General features: G+C 35.9%; 1 protein-coding gene across 4 annotated transcripts in view; it reads right to left on the bottom strand.

Annotated features, from left to right (window-relative positions):
* Positions 1-20,007, bottom strand: part of SBF2 (SET binding factor 2) — a 508,637-nt gene that overhangs the window by 226,361 nt on the left and 262,269 nt on the right. For all 4 annotated transcript variants that reach the window (XM_055548648.1, XM_055548644.1, XM_055548646.1 and 1 more), the window contains exons 7-12: positions 9,257-9,389; positions 7,917-8,025; positions 5,581-5,694; positions 2,634-2,711; positions 1,404-1,517; positions 744-872 (exon numbers count right to left, since the gene is read on the bottom strand). In XM_055548648.1, the coding sequence (XP_055404623.1) occupies positions 744-872; positions 1,404-1,517; positions 2,634-2,711; positions 5,581-5,694; positions 7,917-8,025; positions 9,257-9,389 (677 nt within the window). The remainder of the gene's footprint in view (positions 1-743; positions 873-1,403; positions 1,518-2,633; positions 2,712-5,580; positions 5,695-7,916; positions 8,026-9,256; positions 9,390-20,007) is intronic.

The raw sequence follows: 20,007 nt of genomic DNA, 5'->3' as shown, positions 1-20,007 counted from the left end.
CTTAGCGACTTTCACTTTCAAAGAAGCTACACAAATACCAGAAAAAAATCAGCATTAGTTAAGAATGGCTTAGCTAAATGCAAAGAAGGTGCTAATTCTTACTTGAAATTTGCTATATTTTCCAAGGATTAGTACTTAAGAAAACACCCTGATTTGTGGTTCTTTTATGGAGAAACTGAAATTGTGGCCTCATTACTTTATTTTCCAAGCTTTGATTAAAATAAAGATAACCAAAAAAAAAAAAAAATAAATAAAAAAGAATGGCTTAGTTAAACTATGGCTCTAGGACACAGATTTAATTTAATTGCAGTTTGAAATAACATATTTATACATTAAACTTAGACCTTTCTCTCTATAAAACTGGTAAGTTCTATGTATACAATCACTGTCAATTTTTCAAAAAGATTTTAATCAACTATTTAAAATTCAGTTATTCAAGGGAATTTCCTGGTGGTCCAATAGTTAGGACTCTGAGCTTCCAATGCAGGGGGTACAGGTTTGATCCATGGTTGGGGAACTAAGATCCCACAAGCCAAAAAAGTATTCAGTTGTTCAAAATTTCTATGTATTTTACTTCTGAGACATCCTATAATTATATTTTTCTAGTCCACATTATAAACACCAAGATCTGATACGTACAATAGATATTTTTTTATCTCAATTAAATGTTTAAAACACTGCTTCTCTACTTTTAGCTACTAATTTTGTCTGTAAATAATGAATTCATTTGATAATAAGTATACCTCATCAAAGAGATCACAGGATCTATAGGGAGGACCTCTTTCTGAAACAAAACCTGCAAATGCCATTCCATTGAGAACTTTAGTGAGGAAATCATTCTCAACTAGACCACGCTGTCCCAAGAAAGCTGTCTGTAAAGAAAAATAATGTGAAATGAATAACTTATCACTTAGCAATGGATGAATGAATGGTCAAAACAGAAACATACTAGAAAGATCAAAGCCTGAATAAACGTCTTCATGCATAAGTATGTTGTTATAAAATACATTTCTCTCTAAAAGGGCTTTGATACCTGAAATACTACATGTATTGAATAAAAACGAACCTGTCTGTAAAGCAGGAGCAGAAATCAGAAATAACCTCAATTTTAAAAGAAAAATCAATTTAAAGTTAACATATTCTAAAGGAAAATATATATCAGTTCCACAGTATTATTAAAAATTATCAGACACCTGACACACAACACTGTAAATCAACTACATTCCAATAAAAATAATTAAAAAAAGAAAAAAATTATCAACTAGCCACACAAAGCAGAGATATTAAATAAACAAATGTCACAGATTAAACTCAAAATACATGGCTAGAAAAATATTGCCAAGTTCTTTTAATTAAATTAGAGTTTACATTTTGGACAAATACAGTATGGTATTAGATCTTACCTTGTGAAAATGTATTACTGGTTCTGCGTGAATTCTTATAAGCTGTAAGCATGATCTATATCCTTGGAAAAGTTGTGCAAATAATCTAAGAAAAACTGCACGCACTTCCTTATCCTGAAAATATAAGAAGAAACATGTTAGATAACTGAATTTCTTAAAAAACAAAAGAAAAATCACAAATTAGAAAGTTGTAAAGAACCTAAGAGATTATTTAATAAATCTGTGCTTCCTATGCAGAAGTCTCATTTGTAGCAGAACTAAGTAGTGGGCATCTAGTCTGTGCCACGGTTGGACAGTGTAGGCCGTTAAATAGTTCCTTTAAAAACTGAACCTAGTAAAACTTTCCTCTAGTACATCCAATTTTCCTCTCAGAAAAAAACATAAATCAGAGAGGCTCTGCTTTCACCATGTTAGAGAAGGGCATATTTCCCAAGACATTTGATTTTTATCTCCATCAAAAGAATTACTGTTACAAATACAAAAGAAAAAACTCAAGACTATTTTAAAAGCTTATGATATTATTCCAAAGTTTATACTAGCTCTAAAAATCTATTCTTACATTAATATAAAGTATGACTTAAAAGTCGGTTTTGATAATTCAGAATTAAAAAAAATCATAGTTTTGGAACTCTAAGGAACTCTCAGATTTAGTCAATCCCTTATTTAATAGATGAAGAAATAGTTAAAAATGCTTCATAACTCATCAAAGGTATGCAGTTCTATAACTTTCCATACTGGCCGCAAAGTTCATCACTAAGAAAGGCACTGATCAAAATAAAAAAGGGGTCTCTGCTGTATAGTCACTCTTTTATGACTTTCAATTGGAGCTACATTTATCCACTCACTCAAACTTGATTTTCTCCTGTGACCAATGACCTCTGTTTCCATTTTTTATAAGCTTCCCTTTTTTATCCTTGCCTGACCCTTTCAATTTGCTGCTTGGCACAGCTTTTCAGGCTGTAATCTAAGTTCTGATTTTTTTGTCCCATACTTAGTCATGCCTCCTCAGAGAAACAGTCTTGGCCTACTCCTCCCCCAATCAATGTACTGCCTGTGGCTTCCCCTTCAGGAGGCCACAAGGTCAATCAGTGGCAATTCTCCTAATTTCTAATTTGGCACACATTTACTACGCTGTCCATCTAACTCTCACTATACTCAGCTTCTTTGAGAAATATACAAAGAAAAGAAACTCTTTTTAAAAACATCAATTTTAAATATTGAACTTCTTACCAGCATTTTTGAGTGGGATAAAGCTGTTCGTGGAGGGGGAAAAGCATGATCTGCTACTTCCAAATCTGGGTGTAGAATCTAAAGCAAAGAAGCTCTGTTATGTAAAATACCAATAAAACCTATTATTTGATCTACTGGTGGCATTAAGATGAAACAGTCTCAGTATGTGAATTACAATATATTCATTCCCTCCATGAAATACATTAGCTGAGGCAGCTCTGCATGTACTATGCAAAAAGATATTCAAGAAAAAAATATTCAATTAAAATACCCGTTACAGGGAAACACACATAGTTTGGTTTCATTTATTTGAATATAGCCGATCCCTTCTCCAGGGGATCTTCCCAAGCCAGGCATCGAACCCAGGTCTCCCACATTGAAGGTGGATTCTTTACCAGTTGAGCCACCAGGGAAGCCCAAGAATACTGGAGTGGGTAGCCTATCCCTCCTCCAGGGGATCTTCCTGACCTGGGAATCAAACTGGGGTCTCCTGCATTGCAGGCAGATTCTTCACCACCTGAGCTGACAGGGAAGCTGAATACCGAGCTACCAGTATTACCAGCCGAATACTGAGCTACTACTATATATAGTAGTATATATCATATACATATATTTCATTGATATGATATACATATAAATGAAAATGTAAAGTTCTGAAATACACACTAAAATATAAAATAGTAGTCACCTCTGAGAGAGACTGGTCTAGGGCAGAGCTATTTATCTATACAGTTGAAAATCTAAAGCATTTATTTTTATGTTTTTTAAATATAATTAAAAATTAATTAATTAAAATACTGAGAAGAAACAGAATAAGTCTGTGAACCTCACAGTCCATAGGGGTGACAGTATAACACAATGTGACAAGTATTATAAATATATAAAATAATAATAAGTGAATATAAAGTATAATTAATTCAACCTAGAGAAAGTCAAAAAAAGAAGGCAACATTTGTGTTAGGCTTTAAAGGAAGGCAGGCTGAGGGGGCACGTGGGAAAGACACATCCATGCAGGGCTTACACAGGGAGAATAATTCTGCATCAGTAAGCAGCAAATTTTTGTCTTTGCAGAATCACTTTCAAATACTGAAGATTTGGTATTATAGACCAAAAAGCTCAAAACAATACTTATGAAAGACACCAAAATATAAATAATATTTATAATCTAGTCATCAAATCATTATCACAGTATAATAACATCTTCATGTCTATAAAAATGCCCCTGATTATTACACTGTGTAACCATCAGATTATAATTATTTACTGACCAAATGAAGCTGATATACTTGTATGTCAAATCTCCCACACATTCCATCAAATACGATATCTTTTTAGTCCTATACGCTTATGTACACTGTAGTATATGATCCAACAAAGTGTTTGAAAACTGCATAAATAGATATACTCAGTTTTACCAACTCTGAATTTTACTCATTGTCAAATTTGGTGGCACAAGTGTTGAAGGTTAAGGTTTAACAGGGTGCAGAAAACCTCTACCAAAAGCCACTGACTTAAGAACTAAAATCTTAACCTTTGTTAATTTTGGTACTTAATCCCTGAAATTAAAAATATCATTAAGTAAATGTACATTAATATTTTTAAACTTATTTAATATTTCTAGAAATATAAAACTTTTTCAGTCACTCAAATACTACGTTCTTAGCTTTTGCTATATCCATATACCACTGTTGCAATTGTTTAGCTAATATTTTTCTTTGAAATGTCTTTAAATCAACTCATCTATTTAAATCTAGTATTTTCTTAGATGATATCATCTGTGAAATCACAGGTTTTGTATGCTATTTTTAATAAAATAGACATTATAACAAATACATAATTATTTAAATTTAAAAGTTGCCACATACCACCCCAATTCATCTCCATACTTCACTCTGGGAAAGAGGTATTTGTCATCCTTTGTATGAAACATTCATCCTACTAATAAAGACTAGGAAACAGAGGATGGAATGTGATTTGCTCAAAAATACCCAGTGGCAGGATGCTGACTGGAATTTAGGTCTCCTAAGTTCTAACCTAGTATGCTTTTTACTCTATCACACCTGGTATCCCAGATTACAAATTATATTGGGAACAAGTTAGTCTTCTCCAAGTGTTCCCATCCTACATACCACTATAACAACACAAGGACCAACACAAATTTGGAAATTTCTGAAAATAAAACCCCTCTTGGTAATCCTAGACTTCTGAGTTCCTATCTAAGTTCCTATTTAAGGGGGAAAAAGATTTTAAACAGCTCAGACTGGAATACCATTCAAGAAGAATATGAAAGCCTTAATTTTAGTAATAGCTTGAAAGGGAATGAAGAATTTCTAAGTTTCAAATTTCTGATGATGGGTAAGTGGGCAACTAAAATGTTGTCAGTAAAATAAAATACTGTGCCTTGTGCTTTTAAAAATAAACAAAGGTTGACAAAAAATAAATTTGCTTCAATGAGAAACACTCGGATCACAAGATTTCTTACAGCTTCAATGCACAGAATACTAGACATTTATCAATAAGTTACATCTTTTTGTAGTAAGCTGGAAACACTGGCCAGTCCTTATCGCACTGCTTTGCAAGAAGCACATCTACCAAAGAGAAGTGAGATGTCATTAAGAAAGGCGAATGAAAGGGGACAGGTGCTAGCTTATAATGAGGGAAGTTAGGAGAATCAAGGATTTTGAGGCATAGCCTGGTCTTATTTTCAGAGGTGTGTTTCTAATACCTAGAACAAATATTCACTTAGGATTCAAAGTATACTCTTTAGATAATATTTTGTAAATTATCCTATTCTATGAGAATACATCTATATATTTTAAGAACACATAACTCTCGTTTTTAAGTAATTACACTGTCAATGAATGATATCCAATTACCTTAGGTTAGATTTAAATCAAGAGAAAAATACTTCAAGAAATTAAGTAAATTAAGAAAGAATATATCATACCAAAGAAAGAGCTGCTTGAGTCTGTTGTAGAAGTGGTTCCGGAAGGGAAGAGAGGTGAATACATTCAGGAATTTTAATAGTACCTCCATCCAAGTCAGCTATGATTACATCTAACTGAAGAAGATAAAAAGAATATATAATTAATAAAATGTCTTTCTAGATTGATTTTCAGCTACTGTATATTTCCCAGTTTCCTCTGAAATTAGATGTGGCATATGACCAAGTTTCTGCTAATGGAGCGAGAAAAGTGATGTGCACATTTTCAGGCATTCAAAACAGAGGTCCAGTCAGGCCCTCCTATGCTTTCTTTCCTCTTACCATCGCTGAAACTATGAACTAACAACCCAATCTTGAACACATTCAGAGGATGACAATGCCTGAGTGGATTCTAGTGGAGAAACAAGAAGCAAACAAGCATGGTCCTTCCTTGAATGAGTTCATGGAACAAACTGGTCTGACATAATGGAACACTTCTACAAACTGCTGCATGAGTGTTAAATAAAATTCCATTTTCTTTAAGCCATTGCATTTTGCATGCTTTATTATAGTAGTTCAGCCATATCCTAAATAACATAGTAATCATAAGAGTTAACAAGCAAAGCAACTAGTATACATCAAAACAGTACTGTTTAGGCAGCTAAATCACTAAATCTTAGCATTTTACAAAATCTATTTTAAAATAACATGAAAAATGTAATAGAGAAACCAGTCAAAATGATTGAAGGTATTATGTTGCTAACAGGATTAAAATTAATTCTAATTTATTCAATGAAAAGTTAAGAAATTCACTTTTGTCAATATTTGGTTTGTCTGACTTCCACAGACTGTTTTTATTTACTGAGAAAAAAACTGCCTACAAACCTGATGAGTGTGTTTTTAATTAGTACTAATGAGGTTTCACTTAATGTTTATGCATTTATAGATATTTTTGTATGTTGATATCAAAGTTAAAAAGGAACCAGATATCCATATATAAAGTCAGAAAAAAGAAGGAGGGTCCTGTTTATAACTGCAATGTGCAATGGTCTTCTGTCAGTTTAAATGACAATTATGATTTGATTATAATTGTAATTATACAAAAGTACCTACAGAGCTTACCTCTTCACTGGCATTTATAACTAAAATAAAATTAGAATAACAAACTCTTTAGGATTTGTGAATCACAGATGTCATATAACCCAACCTTTCAATGAAGAATTTTTCTTAAACTCCCTGAAAACTGTAATGCAATCTGTCTTTGCACTCTACTTAGAGTACTCTTCACATAAGGAGACACATTCATCATACTGGGCAGCTCTATTTACTTGAAAACTCTTAGACTGAGCAGAAATTTGTTTCTATATCCACTATACCCACTGATTCTTTTTCAGTGTCTACCCCTTCTTTTTAAGACAGCTACTTAAATATTTATCTTTAGCTATCAAATAACATTAGGTTATTACCTGTGAAAATTTTCTTAGGCCCTCAAAGAATATGGTTTCTAAACTCTTGACATCCTAAATGTCCTTCTATGAAGTTCAATTTTGTTACAGTCCTTCTTAAAGCACACTACAGAGAAGTAAACTTATTTTTAAGAGCTGGTTGAATACAGAGTATTACTTTCTCTCCTTTAGTATTTCCATTTAGTATTAAGAACAGAATAATCTGGGGGCAAAAGTGGGGGGGAGCTCACAATAAACTTGTATTCCTCCAAAACCCTTCATTCCTTTGCAAATGCTTTTTGCTTTTTGCAAGTGAAAAAGTGAAAGTAGCTCAGTTGTGTCCGACTCTTTGTGTACCCATGGACCATACGGTCCATGGAATTCTCCAGGCCAGAATACTGGAGTGGGTAGCATTATCACAGACCTCATTTCAAAAGATGAATAAATTAAAGCACTCATAATAAAAGCATAAATAGACTGCTAAAAATGGTTAATTTTATCTTCCTTTCTCATATGTGAGATGAAGAATATAGAAAGATAAACTTAATATGCCAAAAGAGGGAAATTTTAAAAGATTAATGAATTCATTTTATAAATCTCCTTTACTTGCTGTAAGGAAATATTAATGTATTTAGGTTTTTTAATGATGCTGTGCTTCCAGCCAATCTTTTCTATTGGGAATGGAACAGATTTGAAAATAGTAATTAGTTGAAGTGCTATAGGACTGAGGTCACGGCAACCCACTCCAGGATTCTTGCCTGGAGAACCCCACAAACAGAGGAGCCCAGCAAGCTACAGTCCATGGGGTCGCACAGAGTTGGACACGACTGAAGCGACTTAGCAGGCAGGCAGGACTCAAAGAAATGTAAGAAACCTCTGACCTCAATAACTAGCAATTTAAAGATGAATACTTACAAGTTCATGAACATCAGTTTTAAAGACAGAATGTACTCCAATAATGAAAGGTGTTGGGGAACTCAGAACTTCCAGGAGCTGAGCCGGGAGAATAGGAATATAAGGGTAACTAGAAATAATAAAAATACATGTGAGAAATATTTGTTCTTCCATAATACAACATACCTTTCTTTCATTTTTATACTTTGTGAATTTCAGATTATCTGTGTTTAGAAATTATCAATAATATTCTCAGAGTTGTTAATATTAAATTCTTGGGAGAAAAAAGATTTCAAAAATTCTTCATGTGAAACATATGATCTGATATAAGAAGATATGAAGTAAGCAGGGCAGCTTTCTTATCCCTTACCCCTCTAGGCAAGCAATCTCTTTAAGTTTTTTAAACTTGCTTGAAAGAATTTTTCCTTACATAGAGATCTGACATCAGTTGGTAACACTGACTTCCTGATGGAATACCCCCACCACCCACATACTGGTGATAATATATTTCTCTATATAAAACAATCATTTGAGTTCCATTTTCTCTACTTGATTTTTATATTTGGTAAGAATGGCAAGGTACAAAATTAAAGTTTAGAATGCTCTCTTATCTGGAAGTTTAAAAAAAGCACACAGGTTAAAAAATATTTTTAATAAAATCTGCAGACTAAATTTTTTCTAGGTCACTGTGACTAACAAATTGATAAAAAAAATCAGAATAAAATATTGTACTTACAGCACTCTCAGTCATCACTGTTTTCCCTTATACTTTGTATTACAAAAAAATTAACATCCCTCTCTGCCCCCAAAAGAGAGGGGAAAAAAGAAAGATAAAGCCTCACGTATTTAATCAGCTTTGACAATCACCAATGCATGGTCACATATATATTTCTACCCATTTTTGTTCTTTTTCCTACCACATTATTTGGAGCAAATCCCAGATACCATATCAGGTATACATAAATACTTTAGTATATATCTAAAAAAGGTAAGGGCTCTTTTAAAAGTAAAACTATAATACCACTATAACTGCCTGAATTAACAATTTCTTAATATGAAATAATCAGTACTATCTTAAGACTTTTATCTCCAACTATATTCAAAGGGAATTAAATGTTGCTGACAATACTATTCAAATTGATTACTTTTTCATGAAAGGAATCAACACTCAATAATAGGCAACTTGGAAAAGTTCCAAATTCCAGGCTAGATTTCTATCAGAATCATGACTCTTATAACAGCATAACTTTGTAAAATATGCTCTTGTTGTTCAAAACTGTTGTGAAATGATGTTTTGATTGATCACTGATAAGTAATGCATAATCTGGGAATAAATAAAAACACCAAATAAAAACCCTCACCTATATTTAAGAGGAAACATTAATGACTCCAGGGCTCTACAAGCATCACTAAGTCTCTGGAAACTTGCAGAATGGAAGAGAACCTTATTTTCTGTAAGGACCGCACAAAAGAGACTGAGGACATTCTGAATTCCTGAAAACACAAAGAGCAAAGGCTTACCAAATGCATTTAATTTTATTATGTGCTGCCAAGAAACATAGCCTTAGAATTACATGGAATGAAAAAGCCAATACTTAAAAAAATCTCTAAAGAAAAATATTTAGTTAAACTATGAATTCCAAAGAGCCTATGGGTATTTGTTTTCCCAAACTTTCAGTTTTGTTTGTCTTATTCTTCAAATCAGCATACACTCATTGAATATATTAGTTAATTGGAAATATACTATTACCTTCTTTTCAACTTCATCTCTAAGGTCTGTACATAAATTTCTATCTTAGATGCTTGGCCTTGTTCTAACAACTTTTTTCCCTTTTAAAGTTAATTTGTCTGATTTTAACATAACCAAACCAGTTTTGTTGTTGAAATTTTCCTAGTATATTTTTTTTTCCAACTTTTCACATCACCCTTTCTCTAATTCATGGAAATAGCATATAGTTGACAATTAAAAAAAAAATCTCCTCTAAAAGCAAGGAAAAAGCAACATAGGAGAATAATATGAATTTATAATTTACATAAGAGGAAATCAAAATGGCTGATTAACATGAAAAGAAGCTCCAACACTTTTAATAATCAGAAAAATTCAAACTCAAAAATTCAGGAGGTATGATTTTAAACCTACTACAATAGCCAACATTAGAGTTTGACAATTCTAAGTGTTTATGAAGATGGTAGGGAAAGGGATTATCATATACACTGCTGTGACGAATATAAATAAAGTTAAGATGCACATGCACATACCCTGGTATCTAGAAAATGTAATAATTCTAATAATTCCATTTTGAGTTATTTATTATAGAAACTTTCATGTGTACCCAAGAAGATAAGGTACAAAAAGGAACATTGCAGAAGTTTTTAAACAATGTAAAAAGGGGATACATCCCAAATATAAGAATGAATAATAAATTATAGTAAAATTTAAGTTTAATTTACTAAAAATTAATACATGAACCGTGAACTTCCAGTTGTTCAAGCTGGTTTTAGAAAAGGCAGAGGAACCAGAGACCAAATTGCCAATATCCGCTGGATCATGGAAAAAGCAAGAGAGTTCCAGAAAAACATCTATTTCTGCTTTATTGACTATGCCAAAGCCTTTGACTGTGTGGATCACAATAAACTGTGGAAAATTCTGAAAGAGATGGGAATACCAGACCACCTGACCTGCCTCTTGAGAAATTTGTATGCAGGTCAGGAAGCAACAGTTAGAACTGGACATGGAACAACACACTGGTTCCAAATAGGAAAAGGAGTACGTCAAGGCTATATATTGTCACCCTGCTTATTTAACTTCTATGCAGAGTACATCATGAGAAACACTGGGCTGGAAGAAGCACAAGCTGGAATCAAGATTGCTGGGAGAAATATCAATAACCTCAGATATGCAGATGACACCACCCTTATGGCAGAAAGTGAAGAGGAACTAAAAAGCCTCTTGATGAAGGTGAAAGAGGAGAGTAAAAAAGTTGGCTTAAAACTCAACATTCAGAAAACTGAAATCATGGCATCTGGTCCCATCACTTCATGGGAAATAGATGGGGAAACAGTGGAAACAGTGTCAGACTTTATTTTTGGGGGCTCCAAAATCACTGCAGATGGTGACTGCAGCCATGAAATTAAAAGACGCTTACCCCTTGGAAGAAAAGTTATGACCAACCTAGATAGCACACTCAAAAGCAGAGACATTACTTTGCCAACAAAGGTCCGTCTAGTCAAGGCTATGGTTTTTCCAGTGGTCATGTATGGATGTGAGAGTTGGACTGTGAAGAAAGCTGAGCGCTGAAGAATTGATGGTTTTGAACTGTGGTGTTGGAGAAGACTCTTGAGAGTCCCTTGGACTGCAAGGAGATCCAACCAGTCCATTCTGAAGGAGATCAGCCCTGGGATTTCTTTGGAAGGAATGATGCTAAAGCTGAAACTCCAGTACTTTGGCCACCTCATGTGAAGAGTTGACTCATTGGAAAAGACTCTGATGCTGGGAGGGTTTGGGGGCAGGACGAGAAGGGGACGACAGAGGATGAGATGGCTGGATGGCATCACTGACTCGATGGACATGAATCTGAGTGAACTCCGGGAGGTGGTGATGGACAGGGAGGCCTGGCGTGCTGCGATTCATGGGGTTGCAAAGAGTCAGACACTACTGAGCGACTGAACTGAACTGAAACTTCTGACTGAAGATGGCAAATGTGGACTGAAACAAAAAACTAAAATTTTATTATTCAAAATTTATAAAATGAAATAATTATTAAAGAAATTTAAATATTTTCAAGTGATATGGCTTTTGTAGAGGGTAGGTCTATAACAGTTATACCTGTGACTTTAAGGTTAAAACATCACTAAGACTTTGGGGATACCTTTACAACCTGAAAATAAGAGAGCTAGTGCTAATATATCAACATAAACAACTCTCCTAAATATAATGTTGAGTGAGGAAAGTATGGTATAAAGTGATTCTATAGAATGATAGCATTTATATATTGCTTAAAACCATACAAAATGCTACTATATACCGTTCAGGTATATATCAATACAAACATAGACTGTCTAAAGATATATCCGGGAATAAAAAGAACCGAATAAAGGATAGTATTATCTCTGGGATGAGGTGGCATATGTAAGAAGTTTGAACTATATTTATGATACCACACTTATTAAACTGAATAACATGTGTGTGTTCAGTTGTTCAGTCGTTTTGGACCCTTTGTGACCCTGTGGACTGTAGCCCTCCAGGCTCCTCTGTCCATGGAATTTCCCAAACAAGAATACTGGAGAAGGTTGCCATTTCCTTCTGCAGGGGATCTTTGCAACACAGGGATTGAACAGGTGTCTCTTGTGTTTCCTGCACTGGTATGCAGATTCTTTACCACTGAGCCACCTAATAGATAACATTAAATATTTTTCTTTGGAAATAATTAAAGCTTAAAAAAAAGCTGCAAGAACAGTGCACAGAGCACCCAAATATCCCTCACAGTGATTCACCTAATGTTGAATTCTGCTCCATTTGCTTTAACATTTGTACTTTATGTGTAAGCATGCCCTGCCTCTTTCTAAAACCACATACACATTTTCTGACCCGTGTGACTGTACACATCATGACATTCACCCTTAAATATGTCAGCATGTTCTTCCTAAGAATAAAGATGAAAGCTTCCTTAACCACAGTATGGTTATCCTCCTCAGCAAATTTAACATGTTGCAATATTTTAAGTCTAATCCAAAATCACTGTAGATGGTGACTGCAGCCATGAAATTAAAAGACGCTTGCTCCTGGGAAGAAAAGCTATGACCAACTTAGACAGCATATTAAAAAGCAGAGACAGTACTTTGCCAACAAAGGTCTGTCTAGTCAAAGCTATGGTTTTCCAGTAGTCATGTATGGATGTGAGAGTTGTACTAGAAAGAAAGCTGAGCACAGAAGAATTGATGCTTTTGAACTGTGGTGTTGGAGGAGACTCTTGAGAGTCCCTTGGACTGCAAGGAGATCTTACCAGTCCATCCTAAAGGAAATCAGTCCTGAATATTCACTGGAAGGACTGATGCTAAAGCTGAACCTCCAATACTTTGGCTACCTGATGCGAAGAACTGACTCATTGGAAAAGACCCTGATGCTGGGAAAGACTGAAGGCAGGAGGAGGGGATGACAGATGATGAGATGGTTGGATAGCATCACTGACTGGATGGACATGAGTTTGAACAAGCTCTGGGAATTGGTGATGGACAATGAAGCCTGGCATGCTGTAGTCTATGGGGTCACAGAGTTGGACACGACTGAGTGACTAAACTGAATATTTTAAATCTAATCTTACATATGTATTCTCATTTTGTTTCATTCTGACACAAAATTATTCTTTGGAACTTTTCCCCTACCATCAGGATTCATTCTAAGCTTAATGATTTCATTTAGGTGTCCTGTTTCTTTGCTGTGCTGTGCTTTGTCGCTTAGGATGGAGCATTTCCACAGCATTAAATTATTTTCATTGAGATGAAATTCACATACCATAAAATTAACCATTTCAAAGAGAACAATTTATTGATTTGCTTACTGAATCATCCCAAGGAGTATATCCTACTCAATCACGTTCTATGATCCTTTACCATATTGTAGAATTTGGATTGCCAATATTTTGTTGAAGATTTTTGCATCTAAATTCAAAACGCTAAACCTGTAGCTTCCTTTTCTCATAGTGTCCACGTCTGACTTTGGTATTAGGGTAATGCTGGCCTTGTAAAATGAGTTTGGAAGAGCTCCCACTTCCTCGGTTTTTCAGAAGAGTCTCTAATATACAGCTATTAATTCTTCAAATTTTTCACTGGACTCATCCAGTGAAGCTGTGTGGTCCTGGACTTTTCTTTTAGGGATGTTTTTGATTACTGATTCAATCTCCTTGTTAATAACGGTCCTGTTCGGACGTCCTGTTTCTTTGTTCCTCTGTCTCGGTAGGTTTATGTTTCTAGGAAGGTATCCATCCTTCCAGGTTATCTTCTTATTGGTGTCATCACAGTGGTTGCCTATCATCCATAGTGTTTCTGTGGTATCATCAGTAACGACCCCTCTTTCGTATTTGCCTGTATTTGAGTCTTCTCTTTTTCTCCTAGTCTAGCTACAGGTTTATAATTTCACCTATCTTAAAAAAAAACAAACAGGTTTTAGTTTCACTCATCTTTCCTACTGTCTTTTCATTCTGTTTCATTTATTTTTGCTCTGATCTTAGTTATTTCCTTCCTTTACTAACTTCAGATTTCATTAGTTCTTCTTTTTCTAATTCCTTGGAAGGTAAACTTAGGATGTTTGAGACCTTTCCTTTTTCTTAGTGCAGATATTGATCACCATTAACATCCCTCTTACATCTGAATTTGCTGCATCGTGGAAGTTGTGGTGTTTGCTTTTCCATATTCATTTGTCTCATGATACTTTTGATTTCCCTTTTGATTTTTTCATTGACCCACTGGTTGTTTAAGAACATTTTGCGTTATCTCCATACATTTGTGAATTTACAAGTTTTATTCTTGTATTGGTTTCTAGTTGTTTTTTTTTTTAAGATAGTCTTTACTATTATGATTATAATCCATCTTTACTATTATGATTATAAAATGCTGTTGCAAATCGCATTCAACCAGTTAGAAATTAGCACTTAACATTCAGCAATAATCAGAACTCTCATTTATTCCCCCATTACCTGCTTATTTATATATCCATCATCAGTATAGACTCATGGATTTCTATTTTTTTATTTCAACATTCTATAAGTTATTACTGATCTTAACTATGTTTGTGCCCATTAAGTCCTAAACTTAGACAACGGTCACCCCTTTAACCTAGTTCCTGTGTCCCTATGATATGAACCCTTTCTTTTTTAAGTTCTTTCTTACTTTCTAGCTTGACAAAATAATCCAGGCTCATATTTTACCTCCTCTGTCCCTGCTCTGAAGTTAGTCACCTCTCCAAGGAGGCTTGGTTCCTTCCATTAGAAATGGCTTTTAAAAATCAAGAATTGAGAGTATTAGGGTAAATGTTAGATCATTTCTGCCAAGGTATCTTTGTTTTGGGGTTACTTTTACAGATAAGAGTAGATACATGCACATATATGAACACATATACTTGCATATAGACAGACACACACATACATATAGATCCATATACATGTATTTGAGAAATCCAAGTCCATATCATTACTTTCAGTTCCAATCTGTTCTCACAGAGTCTCCCAACTAACTCCAATACATATTTCTATGTTCCTTTTTCCACTGAAAACCCTGGATCCTGATTACATAAACACATTTTTTCATTTGCTAAATCTTATATTGGGGGCTTTCCTGATGGCTCAGATGGTAAAGAATCTGCCTACAATGCAGGAGAAAAGAATGGCTATCCACTTCAGTATTCTTGCCTGGAGAATTCCATGGACAGAAAAGCCTGGTGGGCTACAGTCCATGGGGTCGCAGAGAGTTGGACACTCAGATGACACCAACCTTACTGCAAAAAGCAGAGGAATTAAAAAGCCTTTTGATGAAGGTGAAAGAGGAGAGTGAAAAAGCTGGCTTAAAACTAAATATTAAAAAAACAAAGATCATGGTATCTGGTCCTATCACTTCATGGCAAATAGATGGGGTAACAGTGAAAACAGTGACAGACTTTATGTTCTTGGGCTCCAAAGTCAATGTGGACAGTGACCACAGCCATGAAATTAACAGACACTTAGTACTTGGAAGAAAAGCTATGACCAACCTAGACAGTGTATTAAAAAGCAGAGACATTTCTTTGCCTACAAAGGTCCGTCTAGTCAAAGCTATGGTTTTTCCAGTAGTTACGTATGGATGTGAGACTGAGTGCCAAAGAATTGATGCTTTTGAACTGTGGTGTTGGAGAATTCTTGAGAGTCCCTTGGAGTGAAAGGAGATCCAACCAGTCCATTCTAAAGGAAATCAGTCCTGAATATTCACTGGAAGGACTGATGTTGAAGCTGAAGCTCCAATACTTTGGCCATCTGATGCGAAGAGCTGACTCATTTGAAAAGACCCTGATGCTTGAAAAGACTGAAGGCAGGAGGAGAAGGGGACGACAGAGGATGAGATGTTTGGATGGCATCACTGACTCAATGGATATGAGTTTGAGCAAGCTCCAAGAGATGGTGAAGGACAGGGAAGCCTGGCAGTCTGCAGTCCATGGGGCTGCAAATAATCAGACATGACTGAGCGACTGAACAACGGCAGCAGCCTCGCTCTGTAATCTAGGTTTCCTGGTTCAACGGATAGAGCCCGGCTTGGGGGAGCCAAGCCTTGGATTCCTGTTTTGGTTGTCCGTAACTTTCTAGGTGACTTTATTATTCATTTATTCAACAAACATTTACTGTGTGCCTACCATATATCTGACACTGTCCTGAGCCCTGGGGCATGCATTAGCCCACAAAATAGTCACAGTTCCTGTCTTACTAGAGCTAATGGCTGAGTGAGGAGACAGACTACAGGAAATTAACAAGCAACCTGCTCTCCAAACCTTCATTTCCCAAACCTTCAGTTCAATTCAGTTCAGTTCAGTCGCTCAGTTGTGTCTGACTTTGCGACCCCATGAATCGCAGCACGCCAGGCCTCCCTGTCCATCACCAACTTCTGGAGTTCACTCAGACTCACGTCCATGGAGTCAGTGATGCCATCCAGCCATCTCATCCTCTGTAGTCCCCTTCTCCTCCTGCCCCCAATCCCTCCCAGCATCAGAGATGCTGACAGAGTCTGCATCTGACAGACAGAGTCTTTTCCAATGAGTCAACTCTTCGCACGAGGTGGCCAAAGTACTGGAGTTTCAGTTTTAGCATCATTCCTTCCAAAGAAATCCCAGGGTTGATCTCCTTCAGAATGGACTGGTTGGATCTCCTTGCAAGGGACTCTCAAGAGTCTTCTCCAACACCACAGTTCAAAAGCATCAGTTCTTTGGCACTCAGCTTTCTTCACAGTCCAACTCTCACATCAATACATGACCACTGGAAAAACCATAGCCTTGACTAGACAGACCTTTGTTGGCAAAGTAATGTCTCTGCTTTGCTGCTAAGTTGCTTCAGTCGTGTCCAACTCTGTGCAACCCCATAGACGGCAGCCCACCAGGCTCCCCCGTCCCTGGGATTCTCCAGGCAAGAACACTGGAGTGGGTTGCCATTTCCTTCTCCAATGCATGAAAGTGAAAAGTGAAAGTGAAGTTGCTCAGTCGTGTCCGACTCTTTGCGCCCCCATGGACTGCAGCCTACCAGGCTCCTCCACCCATGGGATTTTCCAGGCAAGAGTACTGGAGTGGGGTGCCATTGCCTTCTCCCAATGTCTCTGCTTTACAACTCCATATATATGTGGAATTCAGGAAAATGGTACAAATGAACCTATTTGCAAAGCAGAAACAGACACACAGATGCACAGAACAAAAGTATGGACACCATTGGGGAGAAGGGGGCTTGGGATGAACTGGGAGATTGGGACTGACATATACATACTACTAAGATAACTGAGCAGAATCCACTGTGTAGCACAGGGAACTCTACTCAGTGCTCTGTGGTGACCTAAATGGGATATAAATCCAAAAAAGAGAGAAAGTATGAATACATATAGGTGATTCACTTTGCTGTACAGTAGAAACTAACACAATATTGTAAAGCAAGTACATTTTGATAAAAGTTTAAAAAAAGTGGAGTTTATTTGCTTCTGTATGTCTTCAGTTTTAATATATTTTGCCTCTTTTGATCATGATTGGTCTAATACTATTTTCTGAGGATGTGAGATCGAAGTAAGTTTGGAGAAGTCAAAACTTTAGAATTTGCTCTACCATTTTAGCAACTTCTTGTGAGTCCAGGTATTTAAAAATTAAAATTTATATTTAAAAAAGTCTGTAGTGTAGTAATTTCCAATGGCTATTGTAACAAATTTCCACAAACTTAATGGCTTAAAACTCAGAAGCCCTACTCCTGGGTTTCCCAGCTTCTAGCAATTGCCTGCATTCTTGAGCTCGTGGCCCCCTTCCATCATCAAAGCTGGTAAGGCCGGTTGAGTCTTTCCCTCTTGTGTGAATCAGAGTGCACCACTCTCACACTATATCTCCCTCTTCCATCTTTTAAGGACCTTTATGGTTACACTGGGCCCACCTAAAGGAATTGACACTCAAGTTGCAGTTTTAAGGATAAGCAGCAGTTAGAGTTAGGGAAGCGAGATCAGTAAGACTTTCAAAGTTGACAGACGACCACATGCAAAGAAACAAAGGACTGAGGGAGGGAAAGGCATTCAGAAGACCTACGAGGAGTTTTGCCAAGGCCGGGTTCATGAAGAGTCTGTATACCATTAGGAAGGAATCCAAACTTTTCCCCTGAAGACTCTGGAGAAGAACTTTTCCCTCTCTACTCCCCTCTGAACCCACTGTAATACCCACAAAAAAATAAACCTATTTTGATAATCCATCAGAAAATAAAAGTCATGGCAAGCATCATGTAGTATTAGATAAAAAGCGAAGAAGGAAGGTATACAGCTCTCCTTAGAGAGCTTACATTAGTAGAATCAATTTGTGACAGCAAGGAGTGAAATATTACACTATATTTACTACTAAAGGATAACATCTCATGTATTAGAAATGAGTTAGGGGTAACAGTCTAATGCTTAAAGGGTAAGTTTTTCATTATCCAGAAAATTATTTCAGTTCAGTTGCTCAGTTGTGTCTGACTCTTTGTGACCCCATGGACTGCAGAATGCCAGGCTTCCCTGTCCGTCACCAACTCCTGGAGCTTGCTCAAACTCATGTCCATCAAGTCGGTGATGCCATCCAACCACCTCATCCATAATATAAAATAAAATTTACCTGTGACTAACTACTGGACAGCATAAATTTTGCATTTTTAAACATCACATGCTTTAAGTTTTAGATAATTAACAATCTCAAACATTTTAAGAAATTAAATTACATTGATGTTTTTATTCCTAACTAGCAACACTTGTTGCTGGCTTCATTATCCTTGAACTGCTAGTCATAATCAGTTTTTTAAATAACCTTGAATGTTTCCTAGTCTTCAGTAGCCAACGTCTATCCAAAGCTACACAATAACAGGAGAGAAAAACAGTATGAAAAGCAAACATTCCAGTGATAATTTCTACTGATTTGACTACAATGATACATACACATCCTGTTGACTGTCCAAATAGTAAAACATTCTGAAAAATTACTTCCTGATCTTAACTTTTCTTTGGGGGTTAAAGATCTAAAATTCATAACATCAAACATTAATGAAGGTATTTGTTTCTTGCTTTGAAAAAACAACACCACAAACTTCTCTCCAGAAACCTCCCCTTCTCTGAATAATAAAGATATGTTATACAAATAGAACACTATGTCTCAGCTTTCAAATGGGCAAATTGAGGAATTGAAGGTCCTGGTTTTCTTGGCAGGTTATATTTCCAAAAGCCTTAAAGAATTTACTATAATTCTGTCAATCCACAATGGAGAAAATGTTATAATGGTCATGGCTTAACAAAAGTCATGAAAAAGGATATTTCCCATTCATTTGATCACTATTTGTTGAAAGCCTACAAGAAAAAGAAATGCAACAAGGCAAAATGGTTGTCTGAGGAGGCCTTACAAAAAGCTGAGAAAAAGAAGAGAAGAGAAAAGCAAAGGAGAAAAGGAAAAACTTGAATGTAGAGTTTGAAAGAATAGCAAGGACAGATAAGAAAGCCTTCTTAAGTGAACAATGAAAAGAAATAGAGGATAACAAAGAATGGGAAATACTACAGATCAAAGAATATTCAAACTACCACACAACTTCACTCAATTCACGTGAGTAATCCTGGTAATGCTCAAAATCCTTCAAGATAGACTTCACCAGTATGTGAACCGAGAACTGCCAGATGTACAAGCTGGATTTAGTAAAGGGAGAGGAATCAGAGATCAAATCGCCAACATCTGTGGAATCACAGAAAAAGCATTCCAGAAAAACATCCAGGAATTCCAGGAAAACATTTACTTTTGCTTTATTGACTACAGTGTTGTGACCATATGGATCACAACAAACTGTGGAAAATTCTTAAAAAGGTAGGAATTCCAGACCACCATACCTGCCTCCTGAGAAACCTGTATGCA

This window comes from Bubalus kerabau, chromosome 15, assembly GCF_029407905.1.
Source record: "Bubalus kerabau isolate K-KA32 ecotype Philippines breed swamp buffalo chromosome 15, PCC_UOA_SB_1v2, whole genome shotgun sequence".
Taxonomy (NCBI): domain Eukaryota; kingdom Metazoa; phylum Chordata; class Mammalia; order Artiodactyla; family Bovidae; genus Bubalus; species Bubalus kerabau.
The sequence above is the reverse complement of the archived record's forward strand: the minus strand, read 5'-3'. Positions and strand labels throughout refer to the sequence as shown.